At 31.1% G+C, this 26,525-nt stretch overlaps 1 protein-coding gene across 1 annotated transcript in view; it reads right to left on the bottom strand.

Moving 5' to 3' along the window:
• Window positions 1–26,525, bottom strand: part of qless (decaprenyl diphosphate synthase subunit 1 qless) — a 242,245-nt gene that overhangs the window by 140,814 nt on the left and 74,906 nt on the right. Inside the window, exon 2 of the mRNA XM_088224274.1 lies at window positions 8,739–8,936. Coding sequence (XP_088080400.1) covers window positions 8,739–8,936 — 198 coding nt within the window. The remainder of the gene's footprint in view (window positions 1–8,738; window positions 8,937–26,525) is intronic.

Genomic DNA, 26,525 nt, shown 5'->3' with positions numbered 1-26,525 from the left:
GTATTAAAATTATGTTATTAGTTATTTTAATGCCTTACATTGCTCTATTACTTCTTTGGCGTATAGTGTTATGATTTTGATGGCAAAAAATCATTTTTACGATTTTTTAAAGTATTTTGACATGTTTTAATATAAATATATTTTAAAAATCAATCAATAATGAACGATTTCATTTTATTAAAATCCTAAATTGATTTTTACACAACGAAACCTATACAGCATTTTTAAATTATGCCTTTTACACTAAACTGTGTAAAATATATCCCCATGTAAAAGAGGTTACGGTGTATTAAACTCTTCATGCAAAATACCCAAGAACGGAAGATCAAAAGGGAAAAAATCAATCAAACCAAGCCCCACATTAAAAATTAATATTTAAAACGTTAACGATAACGGAATATAAAATTGTAAGCTACTATTATGGCAACAATGTTTTGAGTATGTCCAAATGTTTTTAGACAGGCTGGATTTCCTCCTGAAGTTATTTAGATTTAAATTGTTTTCAGGCGTTGCCTAGTAGGTGAATTGGGTCGGGCGGATTAATCTCACCCACTTGATAAAGGTTTGGCTCTTTTACTTCACAAAAATCAACAGCATAAACATATTCACCGACATATAATGGCTTTTTAGGCTGTGCCTGTGTTAAGCCATAATAATTAACAACAACAAAATATATAGTAAATAAAAATAATTAATAATTTCAAATGATACGATATTTTTTTTAATAAGAAGTAAATAAAAAATATAAAAAACAATCCAAATACAAGAAATAATATGAAATACTTATGTTTATAGATCTCATGAAAACCTATAAAAATCTTCATTTTACTTCTGTGGCACATGTCATGTAGGTAAGACGTTTGCCACAATGAAATCAAGAGGGTTCCGGGTTCCGGGTTCGACTTCTTGTGAAACCAAAATAAAACTAGAAGAAAAATGGATTGTCTCATTCGCCCATACCAATGCTGAATCAACTGCTCCACAACTGTATGGCTTATGTTAGGTTTTTGTTATTTTCATTGTGTTTTGTAAAATAAATAATATAGATGTACATAAATACCTTGTTTTTAAAGCTGTCTGAATATTTGTTAATTATGTTTGTTTTTTAAGTTAGTCTTTTTTGTTTATTCTCAAATGTAATTTCAAAAAACTAAATTGTTAAGTGTCCTCGGCACGGGAAATCCCAGTGAGGTCACATTATTTTTATTATTAATTATAGTTTGTAAGCAAAAAATATGAATAAATAAATAAAATAAAATAAATAAAAACGTGATTTTTATCAAGTCAGGGTTTTCTTTGCTATAATTCAACTCTGCAATTGAGACTCTTGGCCTGTTATGGTGCATAAAATTGAAAAAACGGTATTATCATAGCATGTAAGAATTTAAAAACGACACTAATAACACAGATCTTGAAAGTAATTTGAATAATTACAATGGGATGTTTAATTATTCTTATTCTACAACAGTGTAAAGCCAGAACGTTCAATTACCAGTAGTTAACCGAGTATTAATAATAAAGCGCCCATATTACATAGAGACGATAAGAGATTTGTCGATAGAGCAAATTGGATTTTTTTCCATACGAAAATTAGAAAATTTGCGAATATTAAAAAAAAAAAATCTCATACAAATAGTAAGAACGTCTTTGGCAGAGAGACTGTACACTTATAAAGCACAAAAAATCTATAATATAATGCCAGAACCGTTTAAAATATTCTTCTAAAAAGACGGCATTTCGCTTCATTGCATAGAACAAAAACGTTGCAAATTTTTGATTTCATCAGACGTGTAACATACGGTTTCGTCGATGCGCTTACATTCCTCGACCTACGGCCTATTATTTTGCTGTAAACTATACCTAACTTCGTGATTGATAATCCTAGAATGATTTTTGTCCGTATGTGTTGCTCTACAGCGGTAGCGCCAAATTACTCTGAGGTGTAAATTTTGTTAAAACCCCGAGCTAAAGAGTTTACTGACTGCTTTCGTTGGTGAAATTGGTCGCGGAGTCTAAGCGGTTGATGATAGATAGTTGATAGATGACCAAAAAATGTTTTTGTTTGAATTGTTATTTTTTGTTAATTATTTTAAGTTCTTATATTATTTTTATAACTTTTTAGTATTAATTAAATATTGAGTTATTGGCTAAGAAAATATTATATTTTCTCTTTCTCAAAAAAGAGTTACTTACGCTAGCGAGATAGTCAAAATAACTGGATTGATGTAATAATTGTATGTGTATGTAATAGGGCTGTTCACGGCTGTTACATTAAGTCGGCCTCGTGGTACAATGGTCAGCGCATTAGCCTACAATGCAAGAGGTCTCGGGTTCAATTCAAGACATGGTTGATATGAAAAAATTATTTAAAGGGCAGTTTTCACACTAGGATATTTCATAGTCCCTGAATGATCAAGATACGCTGCGGTTGGTGTGCTAATAGAGTGCCCTATGCACCAATAGGTGCGGAAAGGGAACGATGATGACGATGTTACACTAAGAAATAAATAAATAAAAACACCGACAAACATCGGTAAATATTATATCATCCCAATGTAACAAAGGGACCGCGACCGGTTTCAGAGAGCAATGAAATTCGACAATAAACTGACTATTTCAACAAGACCTGTACTGCGGCCATAAGCAAAAAGGCCGCTTTTTGTCAAAAATCACAAAATCAGTTAAATATGAGGTAATGTTCTATAAGAAATTCTCAAACATTTTATTTATAGAAATGAGCAGTAAAAAAAATTCAATTGAAAAATGATAGGTTTTTTAAGTTTTTTGAGCAAGAACATAATATCTAGAGATTTATTAACAAAAACTCACAGAGTATTATATTTTAGAAACAACTGACATATTGTGTTTTTACTCATAAAATTAATAAATACTAAAAAGTATCATTTCTCAAAATACGACTTTTTCAAATAACGGCCTTTTTTGCATATGACGGCAGTGTAAATCTCTAACGCTCTATTTACATCGACGGCTGGTTTCGGATAGTTTTAAAATTCGGTAGTATTCCGACTACTCGTGAATCGACAAAAAATCAGTTGACACCGTTACATCAAAATCGACGCGATGTCCTAGTCTAGAAAAACTTAGGTATTTGAGAATATCTCAAAGTAATAATGCGTGAACCTATAGAAAAGCCCTGTCACTATGTTTCATAGAACGCAAGCGATGCTGGTTTGTTGATTAGCAACAAATTGGTGGCTATTTTTTTTGCTTGACAACATAAACATAAAGGTTTTTTTATTTATTTGTTATACTAACCCTATCAAACTAAGACAAACAAAAAAACTAGAAATTTTTATGTATCGTATGATTTCTTTAAAAGTTTTGTAATCTTGAAATTACTCCGACCATGACATTGCAAGTTTTTTTCATTTTTTTAATAAAATTGAAAACATATTATGAATAATTTTATATAATATTCCCAATGAGTTTAAAAAAAAAACTCATTTAGGGACATACAGGTTCAATCGGATGCTTATGTAGCTGTGCTTGTCATTGTTTGTAAATAACTTGGATATTTACGTTAAAATAAATAAAAATCGACTATGGTGAATTACAGTATGTTTGGCTGCAGCAGTAGGAGCGTCAAAGGTGTTAGTTTTCGTCAAAGGAGGCAGTTTACACAGGTAATTGATTCCGAATATTTTCCTATGATTGACATTGATTTTTGGCATTCATTGTCCCGACACGTGTATTATGTTGCTTAAAAACTTTTCTTATATCAACGTATTTACTTCAGATACTATTTTTTCTCAATTAAGGAGATAAAATTGTAAAGTAAAGTATGTTTACTGTTGATAATGACAGTTGATTACGGGCAATATGTCAGGGCCGCACTAGGCATCCATATAAAGTTTGAGTTTTTATCGAGTAGAGGTCGAGTCAAATTTTACTCGAAAATAGCAATGTTAACCTTGAAATTGCATCTTAAATGACGTGTCCAAATTTCAGGCTGCTAAGACTCGCCATTTCGGAGATGTGACGGACAAACAAACAAACTCAACACAGATTCCACGGAGTTGGGATTTATGTCTCCAAAAAATGTAACAAGTATATTGTGAATAAAATAAATAAAAAAATAAACACACACATGTATTTTCAGTTTTATAAAATAAATATAGGCGAATTAAAGAAAAAATAATTGGAATAACCCTGCAATAATAAATACACAGGTACATATTTAAAAATATTTACAATGCAAAATTAATATTCATTCGGCAAAGAGAATCTTTTTTTTACGTTTGGGCTCCTCTATAGCTTGGCGCAGTATTACTCTGAGGGGAATATACTAACTACCTGTATATCGACAAACACTGTAAATCTCTTACCGTTGTATTATAATCAGGAACCTAGTTTTGGACATCTAAAAATTTAAAAATAAACTGACTACTAGTTTATCAACAAACATCGGTAAAACTCTTGTCATCGTATTGTAGTCCAGGGCTTAGTACACCCGGCTAGTGCGAACAGTGACATAACAGCGATCAAACGGATTCCAATAGCGTGACGACAAATCATTCACCCGCACGAAGTCGGAAGCCAAGGTCGGGTCGACACTTCTGTAGATAGACAATGGTCATCTTCAATGGGCAGGTCGTTAAACATAATGGCTTAGTGGAGATAGCAGACCACGCACATACTGATGTGTGCCAACACCTTCGTGAGGACAGCAGCGACACAACTCAATTAACGAAAGAAAAAAATATGTAACCCGATACACAAGTATGTTTTGAGCACGAAATACAGACGAAGCCTGGGCATTTTTTTAGCCACTTTTTTATATATTTGTTTTTAACATTTATGGTTGCATAAAATGATACATCTACTTTTATATATTTAATCTATCTTAAAACTATAATTTGCCATAAAAGAGACTAGCTCTTGTGCTTGAAGAGAGTGGCCTACACCGTTTTAGTTAATATGTGGATTAGAAGTTATATAATTTCAAACAAATGTAAAGAAATAGAATTCTAGTATAATAGTTATTTTACGTTATAAATATACACATATACTAACATACACACATACATGCATACATTGCACGTCATACACACATTGGTAGGTAAAAATAATTTACTTAATTATTTTAAACATTTTTTCAATTTCAATTATATAGTAACAAAAAATAAATACAAATTCTGTCAAACGCAGTTATGTTTAGAAATGTTTCTAAAAATGTACCTAGTATTATTTTGTATTTTTTGCATAACAGGTGAAGAGGTCCAATTAAAACGGTGAATTGCAGTACGGAACACCCAGGAAATAAATATACAAATGAATTTTTTCGATTTATGGCTACTTTTGAGACAATGCTTTTATTTAAATTTACGTTAACTAATTGATTAAATATATTTTTTTCACATAGAAACAAAAATCCTTTGGAACACATACAATATTTTTTATATTCACAAAAATAAAATAAAATCTGAGAATGTTAAGGGAGGACCAATCGTCTACTTCTAAGCTAGCCCTAAAATATTTCTAACACACAAGACTGAATGATATGTATTTATTTTATATAATCCACATTCGTTAAACAATTACCTTTCATATATGTGTTATCTTAATTCTAACGCGCTACCGAATTATGATATTTAATTTCCTTGGGGAAAATACGAAAGTAATATCAATAATAATATGCAATACAACTATGTTTAAACAATGACGTGTATGTTATACCGGTAATTATGTTATTCAACCGAATAATACAATAATTAGACAACTATCAATATTGTATGCTGCCGAGAGACTAGACAAATTTCCATTTCATTATCTTACCCCATTAATAAAAGAAGGATGTATAAATATAATATTATGACCATATTTTTTTATTTTTTTATATTTTTATTTAAATCTTAAAGTAGGGCACACATATCATACATATTGTTATGTGTGTTCTAATAATAACATTGCAAATATATTTAATTTATAAATTGTTTATCACATATGTCTTGACCATTATTTTAAATTTTTATATGTTTTTTTCTTCATAAATATTTTTTTTTCCATTTCGTAATACTTTTTAATTGCTTTAAATAAAATTGAATTTTGTGACTTTGCCTTTTTCCTAAATGGAAGTCTAATTTTGTTCTTTTCTCTAGTATTGTGATCGTGTTCATGCTGGTTCCGATCAATTTTTTTCCAAAATTCTGTTTTTTTATTAGAGTTTATAATTTCATGAACAAATATCATTGTATTGTAAAATATTCTTTGTTTATATGTTAATAATTTCATTTCATTTACCATCGACTTTACCCTCGTATATCTGTTTTTCTTCAAAATGATTTTAAAGGCTTTATTTTGTAATACAGTTAGTTTATCTATGTTTTCTTTGTTTGATAAAAATAAAATGCTACTACAGTAGTTAACGTGTGGTTCAATAATTGCTTTGTAAATAGTTTTGCAGGAGTCCTTATCAATAAATCTTCTGATCCTTCCCAAAATTGATATTTTTTTTGCAATCTTATTTATTACCATCTTAGCGTTTTGGTGAAATGTAAATTTTGAATCCAACATTACACCTAAATATTTAATTTCAGTGACTTCATTAAGTTTTTCATTTTCTATTACAATTGATGGTGTAATTTCTATTCTTTTGTTTCCTATATTCATATATTTAGTTTTGTTAACATTTAATTTTAACTTATTAATTTTTAGCCACAGTGATACACTATTAAGATCATGATTTAGTCTGTCCATAATTGTTTTATAATTTTCTCCCGATATATATATTAAGGCATCGTCTGCAAAGAGTCTTATTTTTGAATATTTTAATGTTTCGACAATATCATTTATGTATATAATAAACAAAACCGGTCCGAGAACCGATCCTTGTGGTACTCCCAATGAAATTTTGAGGGGCTCGGAAATTTCATCATTCACCTTCGTTATTTGGTATCTATCGCCAAGGTACTCTTCAAACCATTTTATAGTTTTTCCTTTTATTCCTTTTTTTTCCATTTTTTAATAATTATTTCTCGGTCTATTGTTTCGAAGGGTCTTTTAAAATCCAAAAAAACTGCAATTATTTTATATTTTGGAAGAAGACATGATCAATAATGATCGTTTTTTTCTACATCTTCGCCTAGGAGTATGTGGAAAACCCCAGACGCCTCCAGGAGACCCTATCGCCGTGCTCTCAAAACTGATAATTATGATCTATTCTTTATTAATTAACTAAAAATACCTACAAATTAATGCGGAAGTAAAATGTAAGCCACTCATCACAGATACCTGAGAGCCCAACAGGAAATAGGTTAAATTACCTTAACATGACTCCTAGAAACACGAAAAATAAACCTGTTCTATGAGAGACTAAAAATATTTGAAGGATAAATTACCGCAGAATGTCGAATTCTGCAAACTATGTACAATGCATCGAAAATAAATACCAAATTGTTATGTTCTCCGTAAGTATGCAGAGATATGAAGAATACAGTTCTGTGTGTGGGAAATAAAACAAAATTAGAACTTATAATATAAGAAATCAAACACTGATTTAATTCTACTGAACACTTTATTTTATTTTAACAAACGTAAAAACAAAAATTTCGTGACAATTTTTTCGCCTTGTTAGGGCATTTTCAAACGAAGGAAATGAAACAATTTTTTTTATTTTATTTAAGTACCTTGAATTACCTAACTATATAAGGACATTCAATCCATCTAATCTTCACATTCGTTTGAAAATGCCCTAACGAGGCGAAACAATTGTCACGAAATTTTTGTTTTTATGTTTGTTAAAATAAAATAAAGTGTTCAGTAGACTCAAATAAGTGTTTAATTTCTTTTATTATAAGTTTAAATATGGAGTTCTACAAAATAAACAGCAAATCAAACATTAAACAGAATTAGAGTGTTTTTAGCTCGATCGACACCTGAGATTATTATTTTCCGAATCGTGGTCTGATGGTCAGCACGTTTTTTACCATGCGATAGGTCTCTTGTCCAATTTCCGACTTAGTTGACGTTAAATATTATTTCATTTATTAAAAAAGGTATTTTTACACTAGAATATTTCGTGGATGTACTGGCAAAAAACGTTAACTCGAAAATATGCGGATTTGACTTAATGGTGCAGTTTTGTAAAGTTTTTAACGCTTTACAAACTAAAAAAATACACTAAGTCATATACAATTTCATATATCTGTAGTTTTAAAAATAAATTAAAGGTTAAGTCGTACACCCGGTATTTCATTTAGGCAAAAAATTTTAAATAACTTAATAGAAAATTGAGAAACGGAAAAATTAAAAACATGAGCACTTAACATCTTGCTTTATTTAAATAAGATACTCGTATAAAAGAGTAAAATTAAAACAAAACTTAAATGCTTGATTTCTCAAAACAGGGTTTTGAGAGTTAAAGCTTTTTGCCAGTATAGAGACGATTTCATAGTCCTTGGACTGCTGACTCCCTTAGAATACTGTGTAACAAAAATGATGAAAATAAACTGCAGTTGGTCTACAAAGTCAGTGCCCTATGCAACATTACGAGCGAAAACGAAGCGATGCTGATAAGTCATCGAGTCAAAAAAACGCGACCAGGATTCTGGTCCTATTTCACACACATGACTGTATTCTTCATACGCCCAGAGGGCAAAGGCTAGTTACCGGTTTTACAGACTGGTATGGTTTTTAAGGAAGTCAAACTATACATGTTTATCCGCCTCGTGGTGAGTAAGATCTCGGTTCGATTCAGTTATTCAATTCAAAAGACTTACCTGTCGAATTTCGTCGTACACTGTGCATAAGTCATCCTCTAGTAGTCTGTAGGGGTCCACGGGGGTATACTCCGGCATGGAGCCCGGCTGCTGGGTGCTGCGGACGCTGGTGGCGTAGCCCCGGCTGTCGGGGCCCTGCGAGGGGACCGAGGCGCATGCCGACTGCGCCAAGCAAGCGCCTAACCGCGGCCTGTGAATCTGGAAAGAAAACGTGAAATAAGTATGGTTGTTTACGGAAACGATAAAAAAATAAACATGTGGCTATATTTTTTATGATATTTCCTAATAAAACTGCATGAATATAATTTTTTTCATGGCCGCAAAGATGCATAATGAATTCTGGTTCATTGTGATTAAGTTTTCCTTCAAGACAATTATCTCAGTGAGCCCAAAGATGTATAAATATCCCGAAAATATAAACAATAATAATAATGGTAGGTACATAGTTTGAAAGCGATTACATAAAAACGTAAACTGTGTAACGAAAAAGATTTCAAATAAGCAAGCTGCATACATCAACGACTATGACACGATAAAAAAATCCTTAGTACATGTCGGTACATATATATCTACACAAATAGCATCGACCCTGATGATGGACGCCTTAATGCGATCTGTAAGTCGAAAAAAAAACGAAAGACACGGCATAATTGAATTCTAATAATTTTTACATTATTTTTTTTGAACTTTTTTCTTTTCTTATTCTTTAAATTAAAATTTATATTGTTTCTATTTACTTTATTTTTAAAACTGTCTATAAATATTTGTATTTTTATTTTATTTGCTTAACATTTCTGAATTGTTAATTGCTTTTATTTTGATACCGATAGTGTACTTAATCAATAGCTTAAACCACCGTGGAAATTTTTTATTGACTGTTTTCACAATTTTCGTTTATATATATTCTTATTTTATGTATACAATATATGTTAAAACTGTTGTTTTTTTCCCAAATAAAAATAAATAAATAATAAAACTCATTATTTATCCATGGTTAATATTTTTGATACAAGTATCAATCGAGCCCCATAGTTTAGTTTGACATATTTATTTATTTATAAAACGACTTATTATATAGGTCTTCAACAAAATATGAAAAATAATCATAGAAACGAAATACAAAACACTTGTGTGTATAAACAAAATGTACGAAAAATTTTCATACACCAAAACAGTAGAGGCAATACAGAAAATAAAATTTAAAAATACTTGAACCCACAAATCTCTTTTATTGACCACGTGTTTTGGAACTAAAATTTTATTCAATATCTATCCCTAATTTGACTTAATTACCAGATGTTCTTTTCTCCTTAAACATCATGCGAAAAATTATTTTAATTGATCTAAATCATGCTAAATCGCTAGTTGGTCAATAAAGAAATAATTAAAATATAACCAATAACATTGATTAGTATTTTGTAACAAAATTATAAATTAGTTATGTATTTTATTACAATAATTCTTTAAAAAGGTTAAAACAATATATAAATGCAGATGAATAAAATCACGAACCTTTTTTTTAATCAAACACTAACTTTTTACAATAAGGTTAATATATGTATAACGCAGGCGCAAGCCTAAGTACCTTATACGAGAACTATTTTAATTATAAGATGTATTTGATATGTATGTGGGTTTGTGAAATAAGCCCGTTTAAAAAAAACACATCATAATTGCCTTTCCGCACCTAATGGTGCATTGATACACCATGAATGTAAGATGATCAGTCTTACGTTTCAGGGACTATGAAATATTCTAGTGTAAAAACACCCTTTTAAATAAATATTTCATATCAACCATGTCGGTAATCGAACCCGAGACCTCTTGCATGGTAGGCAAACGCGCTGACACGAATTCCGCGGCACTTTACAAGGCTCTCGACGTCCTAGACGTCCACTGCCGACTGTTCGTCGGCAGTTTATGTAAGAACTTCGGAAAGAGAACCTGGCTTGAGAGGACACACAGGAGCTGGCAGCCGATAGAGATGCATGGGAGCTCTTTTTGGATACCATATGCTCCAACTAGGGAGCGGACATGGAATGAATGACGATGAACTACTTTTTTTTTAAAAAATATAAAACCACAGTACCTACCTATTTAATAAATTTATATCTGTTTTTTAAAAGTAAGTATTTAAATAAAACAGAATAAATAAAGAACGTAACGTTTAAAAATATGCCGTTTACAGATTGTGTATTTATCCTTGATTTATGTAGGCAAATACACAGACCAATGAGCTTAAAAACTTGTCTAGCTAAATATTTGAGAATGAGATAACAGTCCACATGGTTGAATATTTATGTCAGGAAAATAAAAGGTCACTGTAACTACCAAGAAGAGTTATAAAATATTTTAAACAGATATGTACAGTCACATCCCTTTTATATAATATCATATCATGTCCATGTTTACGGGCTCCGATTACAATGAGTTAACAAAGTAATCTTCCTAAATGTAATTAAATATTTGTATATGACCACTTGCCGACTTTTCTATGTCAACCGATTTTAAGACGTACCCGTCTTTTCGTCATGCCATTTTCAACAAGTTGTTAATACCTTACTATTAGAAAATGGAAATCAAGTTGTGGTAGAGTGGGGTTTGAACCTCGGACCCCTAATCCATGAGCCTATTTGACATATGTGTTATTTACAATAAGCTCAACCCTATATACCGTGTCAATGAGATTTCTAAAATAAATTAATTCCAAAAAAGTAGGAAGAAAAAAAACACAATAAATACGCATATTTTACAAATGTTTAAACATAAATCGAAGCTTTTTTGAGAAGAGTTTAGAAAGTTTGGGCATTTACGTGGCGTGTGAAACGTCATTGAGTGGTTTACGTGATCACTATTCACGCTGTATAATACATATTTGAACATGTATCTTTTTTTTCATGTCGGATTTTTTCAAATAAAATAAGTGTTACCTACTGCAAATTTTTGCAGATTTTTTTATAATTATTTATATAATACTTGAGGGTTATCGCTTGGGTATAAAGATTCGGACATACGTAGACGAAAATAAACTCAAACAAATTTTGTTGCTAAGCACGGAATTAAATTAACGATGATTTAAACTCACACACTCAAGTTCAACACTCACCCACACTTAAACAAATATTATTTTATTTTAATGCTTTTTAGATCAAAAAATAATAGCTTAATAACTAGATAAACCTGTATGCAGAGGCAGGAATTTAACGAAATATTTATTATTATTAAAATATCTCAATATTTATTTACTGCAATATATTGTTTTAACGTGTTTTATAAATGCCAAAGCAAACCGCGGCACACTGTTTTTAACACAAGGAAGCGAGGAATTTACTGTATTTATTTGATTTAATTTGCGAAAAAATATTGTTTGAATTTCAACAGTTATAATTCACATTCGAAAGATATGACACCGTAGAGCGAGTTGCATGAAAAAAATAAGTAAAAAAAGTTCAAAGTTAAATATTTCTTGCGATTTCGTCAAATTGGATATAACGGGTTACATGAAAAAAGTAAAATGCCTAAACCAACTGTTTTACCTATTTTGGTATATAAACACGCAATAATCGTTCTTTAAACTGTGTTTAATATAACTTTTTGAGATGCAACCTGTAGATCGGTTAAAACAGATCATTTTCAATAAAAATAAAAATATCTTAATACCCTCCTCATTTTTCTTTCCGCGCCCAGCGGAAGCACAATGACACTGATTTAATGCCTATACTCCCGTGAACCTTGATAATTTGGTACATAAAAGCGTGATGTTCAATCTCACCTCTCACAACATCTTCAAGATTTGAACTGGTTAAAAGACCCAAAAAGAATAAAATATAAGCTTTGCAGCACAGTATTCAAATCCCTTTATAAAATGGCTCCAAGATACTGTGTATGAGGGAAAATAAGTGTCAAAGAAAATCTACTCTTAGGTCGGCATTTGATTCAGGTCGTGGAAAACTTATCGAAATTCGGCGCTGCTCAAACACTAGATTCGCTTTTGCCGTTGTCGGCCCCTATGCCTTGAACCAATTGCCTTCACACTTGCAAATCATCGACAGTCCCAGTCAGTTCAGATCTCAACTTAAATCTCACTTCTTTCGTTTATCATACGCTCAATTTTAAAATCAGAAAATATATATGTAATGTAAACTTAGTAAGTATAAAATTGTAAAGCGCCCTAGAGTTGATTTTTTACAGTAGCGCTATATAAATCAGCCAAAAACCAAATTATTAAACGCATCAGATCCATTCCAGGGACTACTGAATTTTGCATTAAAAAATAACCCTTTTAATTGCATATTTCAAGTCGACCTAACGAGTAGAACCCGTAACCTCAGGCATGATAGGCAAAAAGTTTAACCAATAAATTATTAGGCAGACAAATCTCCATTCGATTTCATTTATCAGTATTTTATAAATAATATAGATTATATAATACTTAGCAAAAACAAGGTTTTCTACGTTCAAGAATTCGAATGATGTATGTACTATTATTATAAAGTGTATATTTGTGGTTATGCGTTTCAATCGCTAAAATAAAACAACTTTCTTTTTAACCACTAATTTATTAAATGACTTTATTATTTCTTATAGATTTTAAAGTAGCGGCGTACTCCTTTATTTTATATAGTATAATTTTACAAATATAGATACAGTGCGTTCGACTGATTAAGAGGAAATGGGGTATTATTTTTCTTCATACAAACGCATTCCCTATCTTTCTCTATTCTCCCTGGATTATGGGACAGGAGCAATGTTTTTTTTTACACTTTACTGCCGTTATAAGCAAAAAGGCAGTCATATGCAAAAGTCATATTTGAGATATTTTTCTTTTTAGTTTTTATTAACTTCATGCAAATTCAATAAGACTGTAAATAATCGTTAGTAGAAATACAGCATATCAATTGATTTGAAAGCATAAACCTTGTGGGTATCACATCTAAATTGAGTTTTTGCTTGTGGATCTCTAGATATTTAGGTCGTAGGTCAAGGTTTATCAAAGATTTGAAAGAACTGAACTCAACTTAATAAAAAATAGAAAAAAATAATTCTAATAAATTCGTCGTTAATTTTTTTTCTTATATTTCTTACTACGCTTTGTCATATAAAAAAACTTATTAATTATAAATAAAATACTGAATACATTACATAATTATACTGTGGTTATTAAGCTTTATTTTAAAGACAATTTATGATCTTTAAAAGATATAACTAAAAAAAAACAATGAAAAAATTATGTACTCGATAGAAAAATTTTATTTTATTATACACGTGTTTCGGGGCCAGAACGCGAAACTTTAGAGGAATATTCCTCGTAATATTTTTTTTAACATCCTTATGTTTTTCCAAAAACTAATTCATTAACGATTTTTTTTCATAATTTGAAAATGAAGTAATATTTGATTTGTTTCAGGGCCAGAACGCGAAACTTTAGAGGAATATTCCTCTTAATATTTTTTTTAACATCCTTATGTTTTTCCAAAAACTAATTTATTCATGATTTTTTTTTATAATTTAAAAATGAAGTAATATTTTATTTTCTCGTACGAGCATCCCTTCTACAAACCCTAAAAAAAATAATTTGACCAAAGAAACGATACGCACTGGACGCGAACAAGGGAAGCGGCTGGGTAGGAGAGGGGTAGGATTTCGTGGAGGGGATGCTACTCCGAGAAATTTGGGTTTACTCCATTTCAAAATTACGTATTAAAGAAAAAACTAAAAAATCATTTCTGGAATTTTTTTAGGATTTTTTAAAAAGTTTATCACGAAAAATATTCGTCGGAAGTTTCGCGGTCTGGCTCTGAACATCGTGTTTACCCAATTTTAACCGATGATGCTTTTCTCCAAAACATAACTTGCAAGTCAAGTTTGTCAATAAGTTGCTCACAAAAAAAAAACATAAATTAGTCAAAATCATTGGGTCATGAGAAGTAAGTTTTTCAAGATCAAAATCGAGTGTTTATACTCCCCTCCACGAGATTAGGAGACAAGCGGCCTAGATTCCTTCATAGTGGCCTAAATCGGTGACGTCACCCATGTGTTCGACCACGTGGTGAGACTGTTACGACACTCGGGCCTTAGGCGCGTGTGAAATCGACAAATCCCCAAAAAATTATCGCAAGCATGAACGTAATATTTGCGTTATACTCCAATTTGTATCGAACTACAAGAGATTGTGTTTGTCATTTCGTCTCTATTTCATATAAATTGGAGCATAAAGAAAAAAATTTCGTATACGTTTATTTTTACATTGATATACATTTTTACACTTTTAATATTTATTTATTTTATTTACATTAACTAAAATCCCACTAAGCCCCTTTCTGTGGGTTGTAAATGGAGGCTTATATTAATACTAACTTATATACTATTACAATATTTTCAAACATAGGCCAAATGGTTAATGTTACACAGTGAGTAAAGTGGCCACTTAAACCAGCCAATGATAAGTCATAAGCCATGTAGATGCCTAGACTTCCATATTCCCTTCTCTAAAATGTTCTTCATCTCTGTTGTAATTTGTTATATAATATTGCCGAAATTTATAAAACAATGAGTTTATAGATATAATTAGCAACCGAAAATATCAGTTATACAGTTTATTTTTTTCAAATGCAAGAAAGAAAAAATAAAAATATGTACACATAAGCTAGTTTAATAACTATTCATACATAAACTATTCATCGAGTAGCCACTCTCTTATTTTGCTCTTGTTACATTGTGTGTGCCCTTGAGGTATTTTGTTACGAAAATGGCGCTATATAAGTTATCCATAATAATAATAATAATGTGTTAAATTTAAGTTCTTTTGGCAAGAAATTTAAAATGCTAGGTAGTAAATAATTAAGAGTCCTAGAACCATACTTGTTACATATTTTTGATACTACCAAACCATCATTCTACGTGAAGCGTGTATTATGGTTGGTTATGTTTGAGAGGAATTTTGAAATTGTTTTAAAATTATATATATCAATACCTTTCTTGCTAAAAATCGAACCCAGGATCTCAAAAATTGTAGGCGAGCACTCCAACCACTACATTACGAGGCAGACTTATCTCCACTCGTTTTCCTTTTTCAGAATTGACCTTAAGTTCGAAGTTTTAAGTGTTTTTCACGGGATAACTTTATTATTTCTTTGTCTGTAAATCTCTGCTGGTACGATTCTTTTAACTATAGAGCACTGTCGAACCTGGATCTTTTGTTTATAAGTTTTAGTTGAATGTCCCCATGATTTTATGCCATATCGTATAATTGATTATACTTGTGCTTTTAGTCAAAATAAAATATAGCTTATAAAAAGTACTCACAAGAGTACGCAATCGATCACAAAGTTTAAATATATTTATTAAAATATTTATTATATTTATTTTAAATATTAGTTTAAATTATATTTTAAGATATCGTTTATGCCTCATGAGTTTCGGGCAACCTTACTGCCCGGTAATGCCTTACGTAATACGCAAAGTTCTCACATCGGTGGCCTTAACACTAAATATAATCGTTTTGGATTGAATAATGACCTATCTCTTCAAAAGTGATGGATGAGTTCTTCAGAGACTCTTTCTCATATACGAAATTGAAATGAATACAGAAAGTATAGAAACTAGAAGCTATTTCTAACAATTTTTGCAATAGCATTTTCAAAACTACATTAAATATTATGCGTACAAATCCAAAAAATTAGGTTGTGTTCCCGTGAAAGTATTGTGGACTTAAGCTAGGGTTTCCTAGGACAGCGGTGCCCGTATCTTAATGGCCGTAGTGAACGGTGATGCGGTGGACAGCCGTCGTAACGTCGACTTGAGAGTAGTTTCCTAGGGAAACGGTGTTAAATGGTGTTGATAACACCGTTTTCCTAGGAAACCACTCTCTAGTCGACGTTACGACGGCTATCCACCGCATCACCGTTCACTACGGCCGTTAAAATACGGGCACCGCTGTCCTAGGAAACCCTAGCTTTACGGATCAAAGGTCCGAGGTTCGAATCCCCATTTACACATGGAGATTTTTTTTCACCCAATTTTTCAGCACGTTATTTATGACCTTTAAGAAAAAGTAAAAAAAGTGAAAAGTATGAAGTGGAAAGTGAAAATAATAAGAACTTATATACTTCTTTAACTTTAAATAAATAAAACTAATTTAGAATAAATACTCCATTACGTACATTTTTTTTTGTGCATTACAATCATCGATTACACTTAAAATAAAGTTGAAAACATTTTTCATTTTAATAATAAACAGGAAATATAATTTATTATGTCAACCGAGATATACACTAATGCAGCAAAATAAATTAATGCATACATAGAATTGCATTTTGTATAATAAAATAATTGGAGCCAAAGCGAGTGACATATTCAACTTAAATATTAATAATTTCAAAAAGAAAATCAGCAACAGCACGCAGACATTATAGTTGTATGTTAATAATGATAGGTAAATACAATACTATTTTTTCATTTTTATTTTTAATTTACGGAAATATTCAATTTTGTGTACAAAACATTAAATTTGTTGTTTTTCAAATTCTATTTTTGCATAACTTATGACACATTACGTATATTTTAATAATAAGTTTGAAATCATTTTACTCTAGTATTAAGTATCTATTATTATATAACTGTATTATATATGACTGGAAATTACAATAAATAAATAAATAATAATAATATCCGATTTAATATCAACTGAATAATTTTATAAAAATAATACATACAAAACAAAATTGCTTTACAGTCTCAAGTGGAAAGTTTGTAGCTTGGATTTGTTTTATTCTTTGATCTCATGAACATCGCACTAAAAGTGTTAAAAATAAAAACATCTCTGAAGCATATCTGGCAAGACTCTCCGAGACGGAGTAAGAAACTCAAAGATAAGTGAAATATGCGAGATCAAAAGATGACGTCTGGCGGGGGAGGCAACGGAGAGGGGATTGGTACGCATATGTGGGGAGAATGGAGCCATTTAGACTCCCTCACATTGCTTGCACGGCAAAACCCCAGGGTAGAAGAACTCCAGGCAGACAACCGAAGAGACGGGTAAGCTGCTGAAAATCGGCCTCGTAGAAGGCTTATGCCTCTTGAAAAACAGATAACAAAGCCTTCACGAAGAATAAAAAGAAGATCCCATAAAGGCACGGTCTAATGTTGTACACTTTGTCGCTTAAGACAATATGTTTATAATATTATGGATATTTCAATTATTTATAGTGTTTTCACACTTAAAATGCAAAGTTGTCAGCCATGGTAACTGAAAAGTTTTACGGTGGTTAAATGTATTAAACGTGGAACAATAAAAATTAAAATTTGTGTTAAAAAATATTGTCACAAATGAATTATGTTTTGTTCAAATATTTTTTTTATGTGCGCAGGAAAAACAAACTTCTATTTCGAGATTATTTTATTATTTAAATGCAAATAATTCGGGTTCTCTTGACATTGCTTGGCAATGACGAGAATAACAATGTTCTCATTAAATTTGCAGTAAGATAACATGGACAAAAACAATTACTTCCGCAGACGCTTACGGAATAAGATGCAAACAGAGGAATTCGTTACAAAGGTAATAAAACAAATTAGCGCTATATTTTAACATAGTAAGGTCAATTCTGAAAGAGGAAATCAGTGGAGATAAGTCTGCCTCGTCGTGTAGTGGTTGAGGTGCTCGTCTACAATTTTTGAGATCCTGGGTTCGATTCTAAGCATGAAATTGATTTTAAAGGTTGTTTAAACGGCAATATTTCATTGTTCCTGAACTGGCACCTAAAGGGTAGAACTTATCATATTGCCTTCATGTAACAGATAATAAAAATACCCTTAATTTGGTTTAACCGTTGCAGTGCCCTATGCACCACTGGGTGCGGAAATGGGATTGATGATGATGATTAAGGTAATTTCCCTAGGCAAAATATTTTACGTTTTTTATATGAAGGAGATACTCTAAAAAGTTTCGTACATAACTGTGCGTTCATATCCAAATCAAGCGCCTAAGTGGGTTATTATAACACGATACCATAAATATGGACTAAGTAATTTTGACTACGAATTGGGTGTGGTCCCGTGGCTAGTGTCGCAGAGTCACGGATCAGAGGTTCGAACTCCACTCTACCCAAACTTGATTCCCATTTTCTATCACCGAGTAATTTACAACTCGTTAAAAATGGCACCCACGTTGAAATATTTGGGTAAATTATAATAACGAAAATATTTCTTAAAAAAAACAACATGAGAACTATCATATTATTTGTATCACGTCGATTTATTTATAATGTATTTAAGGCAAATAGTAGAAATCATAATATTTAAATGCGAGCACGTGGAGAAATTTCAGAGAAATATAACATAGCAATAAAGGTACCTACTTTAATGACCAATAACACATCAACGAGGCACTAAAAGCTTTTTTATAACTAGTTTTAACACATTACTAAAAACGCGTAGGTGGCGTTGAATAGGGTGATAAAATGTACTACATGCATAATTCAAGGGGGTATACAGTCAAAATGTTTGAAACGGAATCGAAAAAACACATCTTTTTAGATATAAAGCCATGTAGTACAAACACAAAAATGTATTAAATGATTTGTAAAATAAGTCTGTTAACAAATATCACTAAAAGTCGGCCTACAAAACATTTTTTAAAAAATTAAGTAGGTATAATGTAAAGCGCCTTTGAAATGTACTCACGAAAACGGCGCTATAAAAATTGACAAAATGTATTATTGTTTGAAGGTCGTGCGTTTGCCGTAGCCTGCCTGCTTGGAACCAATTGCATTTACACTTGCGCATCGTCAACAATCCTAGTCAAAAAAGTTTTTAACATATGTTTTTTTTAATTTATCGTACACTAAATGTTTTATCGGACAGTTCCGTGATATAAATAAGTTAGTTTGCTGAGAATGTTGTCATGTAAGTCTTAATAAGTATAAACGTACAAAATTGTACAGCTCCCTAAAAGTAATTTGGCACAAAAACGGAGCTATATAAATTACATTCCGCTTATTGACAGATTATTGCGGCTCCTGTCTGATTTTAACGTTGCTTGCAGTGCGAGTCGAATCAACGCACATCTAAAATTAGTTTGAAACACCTGTTTTTTAAATTCAATTATTTTATGTTATTTATTGTGTCGAAAATCAATTCTTGCAGCCTCAAATATTATCTGAATGTTTGTTACAAAATAACAGAACTTACCTGCCTTGTACTTTAATCATTATTCAACAAAATATATTGGATAGCAATGAAAATTATTATTAATAGTTTACCATGAAATGCTAAAATCTTTGGTAAATGTTATTAAAGTACAAACTCTACTGAACGAAAATGCATAATAGAATTCCTGAAGTGAGTTGTCTGCAATGCATTTGTGGTACACCTAACAGATTATGAAAGACGCATGCGCATTGCATTCAACTAAAGTAAGACGAGAATTAGTCATAAACAATTCGCACTCTTCTTAACATTCTAAATATTGAGTAATAAATGTGTTTATGTCATTATTGCTGAACGCGAACTTACACCACACTACAATGGTAAAGCATTTTACGCGAATTTAATGTATTATTGTGTTAGTTCATTATTTAAACATTAAAACATACAAAAAATGGCGAATCCAGGTGACCCAATTTCTTGTCGTGTACAGTAACAAAAATCATTTTCACATGGACTTACAAAGGAAATAAACAAAACGATACTATACTGTTCAACTTGGAAAAACCAGGTGAATTAAATTGGGGACAATTACGTAAAGATACGGAAGATTTGCTTAAGTAAAATAATTTGTAGCCTGTAATTACATTTTGAAGTGTAATAATTATGCTCGTGTTTAGTTGAGCAAAATTAGATCGAAACGAATACGATATTAGAATTAGAAGTGAATCTTATAATAATCAATAACCAGGACCTGGGAGCATATAAAAAATAAAGCAAATTGAAATAAACAAAGATGATTTATTATATGTAATCGGTTTCGATGGAAAGTTAACAGACTTATCTTCAATTGTCCATAGAGTTTTATTTATTTACAAATTTACGTATAGTACATTTCTTATTACGTATATCACTTTATTTATTAAAAACAAAAAAATCCCACATAGGCATGGCCTGTGCGTGGGTGTACTAAATCTAGAATATATTTCATGCGTTTGGAAATGATAAAGATATATTTAATATAACACTTTTGAATTTTAAAAGGTAGTGTATCAATTTATTGTCTTTCAATTTAAATACCAAAATAATACTATGGCCATTTAAATCGTGTACTTTTTATTAACTAACATCTGTATTCTTAATTATTATTTTTCTTTCTTCTAATTTTAAGATTCTTTTAACATAACTGATGGGAAAAAATGCACTTCTGTTCTATCCACTGCAATATATGAACATATTTATAAACCTATATATTTTTTACTAATATGTAAGATGGTTTTTACTATACCTCAATTACACCTCAAATTCATTTTAATAAAATCTAATGTCTAACGTCTAATGACGTACCTGTAAAAAATATAATGGACTCAGTATTAATGTAGATATTTTTAACTGCACGTTGCATTTGTACAGATAATTTCTTCATGGAGAATTATTTGGGATAGTTGCTGAATGTACACCTTGAGTGGTATATGTTATGTATATATATTGCATGTAATGAATGGGTATGTTTTATATGTGGATGCATGTAGATATGCGTATGCATGTGTGTATATGTATGCGTTCATACATGTGTGCATGGATGGCTCGGAGTGTGCATTCGGTATTTTCATTTGTTACCAATCCTTTTTCCAATTTTCCGATTTTCTCACTTAAGTTTGTTAATTATTTATTTTGTGTCTTAATTGATAACTGAATTGGTCTTTTTATGCTTGAAAATCTTTGTTTTTAATACTTAGTATGTATGACTGTATATTTTCTGAATAAAATAAAATTAAAATAATAAAAAAAATTAGAGAGCGAAAAAAATTATATATATATGTTACATAGTATTTTTACTATTGTACTTTTTCATTGTAATACTTATAGTATGTAAGACTGTATGTTTTCTGAATAAAATAAAATAAAAATTAAATTGTATTTTTTATTTTTCTTATTCTTCTTAATTCATTTATATATTTTTGCTACTTTAGTGTAAAATACATGTCTGTTTTTATATTTATACATGTTAAACATGTAAAAGCCTACAAAGCGTATGAATAAATAAACATCATGAAATTTATAGTTTGAAAGTGAAATAGAGACAAAATAAATCAAGTAAAATGGAATTTTATGTACGAAAATATTTGTAAGAATTGTTTAAGTAACTTCGTCGGTAACCTGTATATTAACAGGTTTTTTTTTCAAATTTTATTTATTGAAATATTCAATTTTTCAGAAAAAAAATTGATTTGAGTTTGAATACAACTATAGATAATTCTGTAAACTTCCTAGGATATCCCTCGTTAGTGAGATTGCGTGTTTCTGACTCGAAGTTGGGCTGAGGTTAAGCAGTGAAGGCGCGTGTGCTGTGAGCGGGTTTCAGTGGGTAAATGGGAAGGCCTCAGGAATTGGCACACAATAATTGCTGGTCGCAGATTGCCGGCAAGCGGTAATTGCGAAGGAAGGAGCAGTAATAGTGGTCAACCGAGTGCGCTCGCTAATGTCGCCTCGTGTTGCAATGTTAAGAGATAACACACGGCAGAAATGCAGATTAATTTAGGATAAACACAGATATCAGATGCTATTCAATCAATAAATCATTTAGTAAGATGATTAAAACAATGTATTATGTGATACCAAAGCATATTCCAGGAAAGAAAAAAATTATGTGCGTTTAATCGGGTTGCGGTCCCATGGCTAGTGTTGCGGACTCATGTATCAGAGGCCCAAAGTTCGAACCACACCACAACTTTATAACCGATTTCCAATAGCGAGTAGTTTACAACTACTTGAAAATGGCCCCATAATTAAAACATTTTGGATAATCATAAGAAAATAAGTAAATAATCAGAACATTAGACGAGCGTTTTCGATTCAATGGTTAATCTCAGGTAATCCTGAATAAAAAATTGACTACAGAATAGTTCTCGTAGTGCAGTGGTTAACGCGTTTGTCTATCATACTTAAATAATAATGTGCTGTTTCTTGATCAGCACAGCACAAACTATGGCGTGCATACACCAATGTCCCGATCGTGTCGCATTGTAAACTCGAGACAAGATCTGATTTTTTTCCATGTGAGTCTTTCTAGATTTAAACAATCACTAAGATAGACCAGATTATCTTGTCCTGAGGTTAATTTTTTTTTGTCCTAGCTTTAATTTTCTTTATTTGTATTTTATTCAATTGTGCCTGTATGTACTATAAAGATTTATTATTGCCATTTTTCGAATAGACTAAGTCCGTTAGTAAATAAATATATAAATACTTGAGATCACGAGTTCGATTCCTAACAAGGTTAAAAAGAAATAATGAAACTGGACCTAAAGGCTAGTTACATTTTTTTTTCAAATAATAATTTTATTCATTGTAGTGTTTTCGTCAAAACGGAACAAAAAATATTGCTGAACCCTCCCTGAGGGTACAGATTTGTCCAGGTGTAAAATAACAATAATAATAATGTTAAGATAATTTATATAGCGCCATTTTCGTGAAAATCACCTCAAAGGCGCTGTACAATAAATAAATATCCCAACTCTGCAGCTACAGAGCGCATGGACGGTTGGGATTCTAGTTCCTCGTCTCCAATAACGATATATTACAATTATGATATAAATGAGCTAGATAACAGAACGTCTTGCAGCTACAGAGCGCATGGATAGTAAGAAATCTAGCCCCTATTTACATTTTAATTTTTAATTTTTTTATTCGACAATGAAGTTTAGAGTTTAAGTGATATTTTAAAAACGAAATAAAAAGCAAATTTATAAAATTAGAAGTTATATAGCAACAAGTATTGCAGCTACTGAGCGCATGGACGGTTGAAATTCTAGACCCCATTTACTAAATTTAGATATTTGATAGTTGATAACATTTACATATCCATACATACATAGTTGATAACATGTACATATCCATACATATTACATACATATATCTCTAATATGATAATGTTTTTAATGATGAAATGGTTTTATGAGGATTAAAACATTTTTTATTCTTAGACAGGTATTTAATGTCAATAACCCCTTATATTCCCAGTTTCTTAGTTTTAATTCAATATAAGCCTGTAGATATATTCAGTTATTATAAGTTATGATTATCTATTAAATTAGACTTATAATAAATGCTCGCACTTGCACTGGTCGTTACCGAGACTCGCGTTGCGTGGAGTGAAAATGAAACCGTACTGAAAAACTTGACCTCAAAACGGTAACTTGCAGTTGGCAAGTTCAGAGAAAAACAATTCAGTACTTAGAGAAATTATTTAATCAAATAAAAAAAAACATGTTTGAATATATTCCCGCAATTAAGCAGATGAAGAATACAGTTCTGTATGTGAATAGAGCTGGAACCCAGAATGATTAATTTAATAATATTGATGTTTTTTTAATATATTGAGTTTTTCTACTGACATTTCTTGGTGGAACTGCATTTTAATTATAATAATAAAAATACTTTAAAGTTTTATTCCACTTTTATTTTTTATATTTTTTTAAATATTTTTTTTACCAGAAACCGGGTTTCGTTGTAACATCGTCAGACTGTCTGTCAACCAGTCTGATGATGTCAGTCACGACAAAACCCGGGGACTGGTAAAAAAATTATAAAATAATAAAAGTGGAATAAAACTATAAAGTATTTTTATTATTATAATTGATGTTTTTGTTGATATTTCTTGATAAAACTCCATAGTTAATGATTACGATAAAATATAAACAAATTTATCAATGAAACTTCTTGATTTAGTTTGTGTTCTTTTCTGTTCTTTTCCCAACTTTTAAATATTTTTTTTATTTATTTACACCTTTTATTAAAATACAATTATACGTTTTTTTGCCCAGCTAACAAGGGTACATACCTTAAAAGCTTAATCCCAATTTCGGTCCAAAAACTCCAAAAAATGAACTGTTCAGCAAACTAGTTGTAAATATTTATGTTTTATTTATGTGATTGAATTACATTATAATTTTAAACGAGGAACTTTAATCCCAACCGTCAATGTGCTATGTAGCTGCAAGACGTGTTGGGATATTGTAAAGCGCCCTTGAGGTGATTTTCACAAAAATGGCGCTATATACATTATCCACAATAATAATAGCTGCTTCAATAGGTAAATTTTATAAACTATTAAATATTTAAATTTGGTAAATGGGGTCTAGAATTCCAACCGTCCATGCGCTCAGTAGCTGCAAGACTTGTTGTAATCTAACTTCTATTTCAAAACATTTGTTTTTTATTTAGTTTTTTAAAATATCACTTAAACTCTAAACTTCATTGTCACATAAAATAAAAATAAAAATGCAAACAGGGACTAGATTACTTAATGTCCATGCGCTCTGTAGCTGCAAGACTTGCTGTAATCTAGCCTCGTTATATCAGAATTGTAATATATCATAATTGGAGACGAGGAACTAGAATCCCAATCGTCCATGCGTTCTGTAGCTGCAAGACGTGCTGGGATATTTATTTATTGTACAGCGCCCTTGAGGTGATTTTCACAAAAATTGCGCTATATAAATTATCCAAATATATATATATATAAAGATATCTCAGAAAAAAAAGTTTCTCAAATTATTTGTCGTTTTTTTGCGATCTAGGGTTGAAAACATTGAAACAGATCCCGCCCAAAAGCATTCTCGCAACCTCGAGTAACAAAGTTCGAACTCACAACATCACACCTAAAAAGGCGGTAAATTTCAACTGCTATTTTTTTACTGGGTGGCATCAGAAAACGTGAACCGGTGGGGGAAATTACGTAAGAGATTTGAAAGGTTGCTCGCTACGGGCGCACCTGCCTACACCAGTAGGGCTGGGGACAACTAGCCAACCGCATCAGGCCCCACCTGCGCCCGCCAGCAACCGGTTCCGGTCAGGTCCGGTAGGGAGATCCACAAGCTGACGCATGATCAACGTGGGTTGGTTTAGATTATGTCGTAATAGCATAGAAGCAACGATTATGTTACCGCAATTACGTGAAAAAATAACCACATTATTTGAGTACGTTTTTCCAATAATTTACAGAAATTTATACAAGCAATCTGTATGATTCAATGAAAGAGTATATGTACATAAAATAATACATGAATGGTACACGGAAAAAAAGGGCTGATTACATGATTTTTCCGGATATTAAGAGGATTGGATAAGATATTTATATTTATTTATTTAGATATAAAATTGTTATATAAAAAGAATTATTTGCTTCAATAACATGAAGACAAAATGAATAGTAATGTGTCTAGGTCACAAAACGTAAGTAAGCGACCTAGAACAGGTGGTAATATCTTAATTCCTAAATTAAAAACAACTACAGCACAACATCAACATCCCGAGCATCGGTTTGTATGTTCCTGATAATTACCTAAGACAGCGTCAGCACAGATTGTTTCATATTCCGATATTCAGGATCAACCTGCCTATGGTTATGCCTGTTGGAAGGGCTACCGCTATGCTGAACAACATCGCTCTAAATATTGATCTGTTCCATGTATCCGAAGGGGTTTTCCGGAGCAGGATTCTCCTACTACTTTGACATGAGTCTCTTTCGTGTATTTTTTTTTTCTTTTTTATAAAACGTAAGTATTGAATTTATGGTTTGTAATGTATATTTAAAATAAATCAATTTAATTGAATTGAATTGAACATCATTATACTTAC

Source organism: Micrasema longulum, unplaced genomic scaffold, assembly GCF_059751315.1.
Source record: "Micrasema longulum isolate JH-2025_06_02 unplaced genomic scaffold, ASM5975131v1 h1tg000276l, whole genome shotgun sequence".
Taxonomy (NCBI): Eukaryota; Metazoa; Arthropoda; class Insecta; order Trichoptera; family Brachycentridae; genus Micrasema; species Micrasema longulum.
This window is presented reverse-complemented; position numbering and strand designations above follow the sequence as displayed.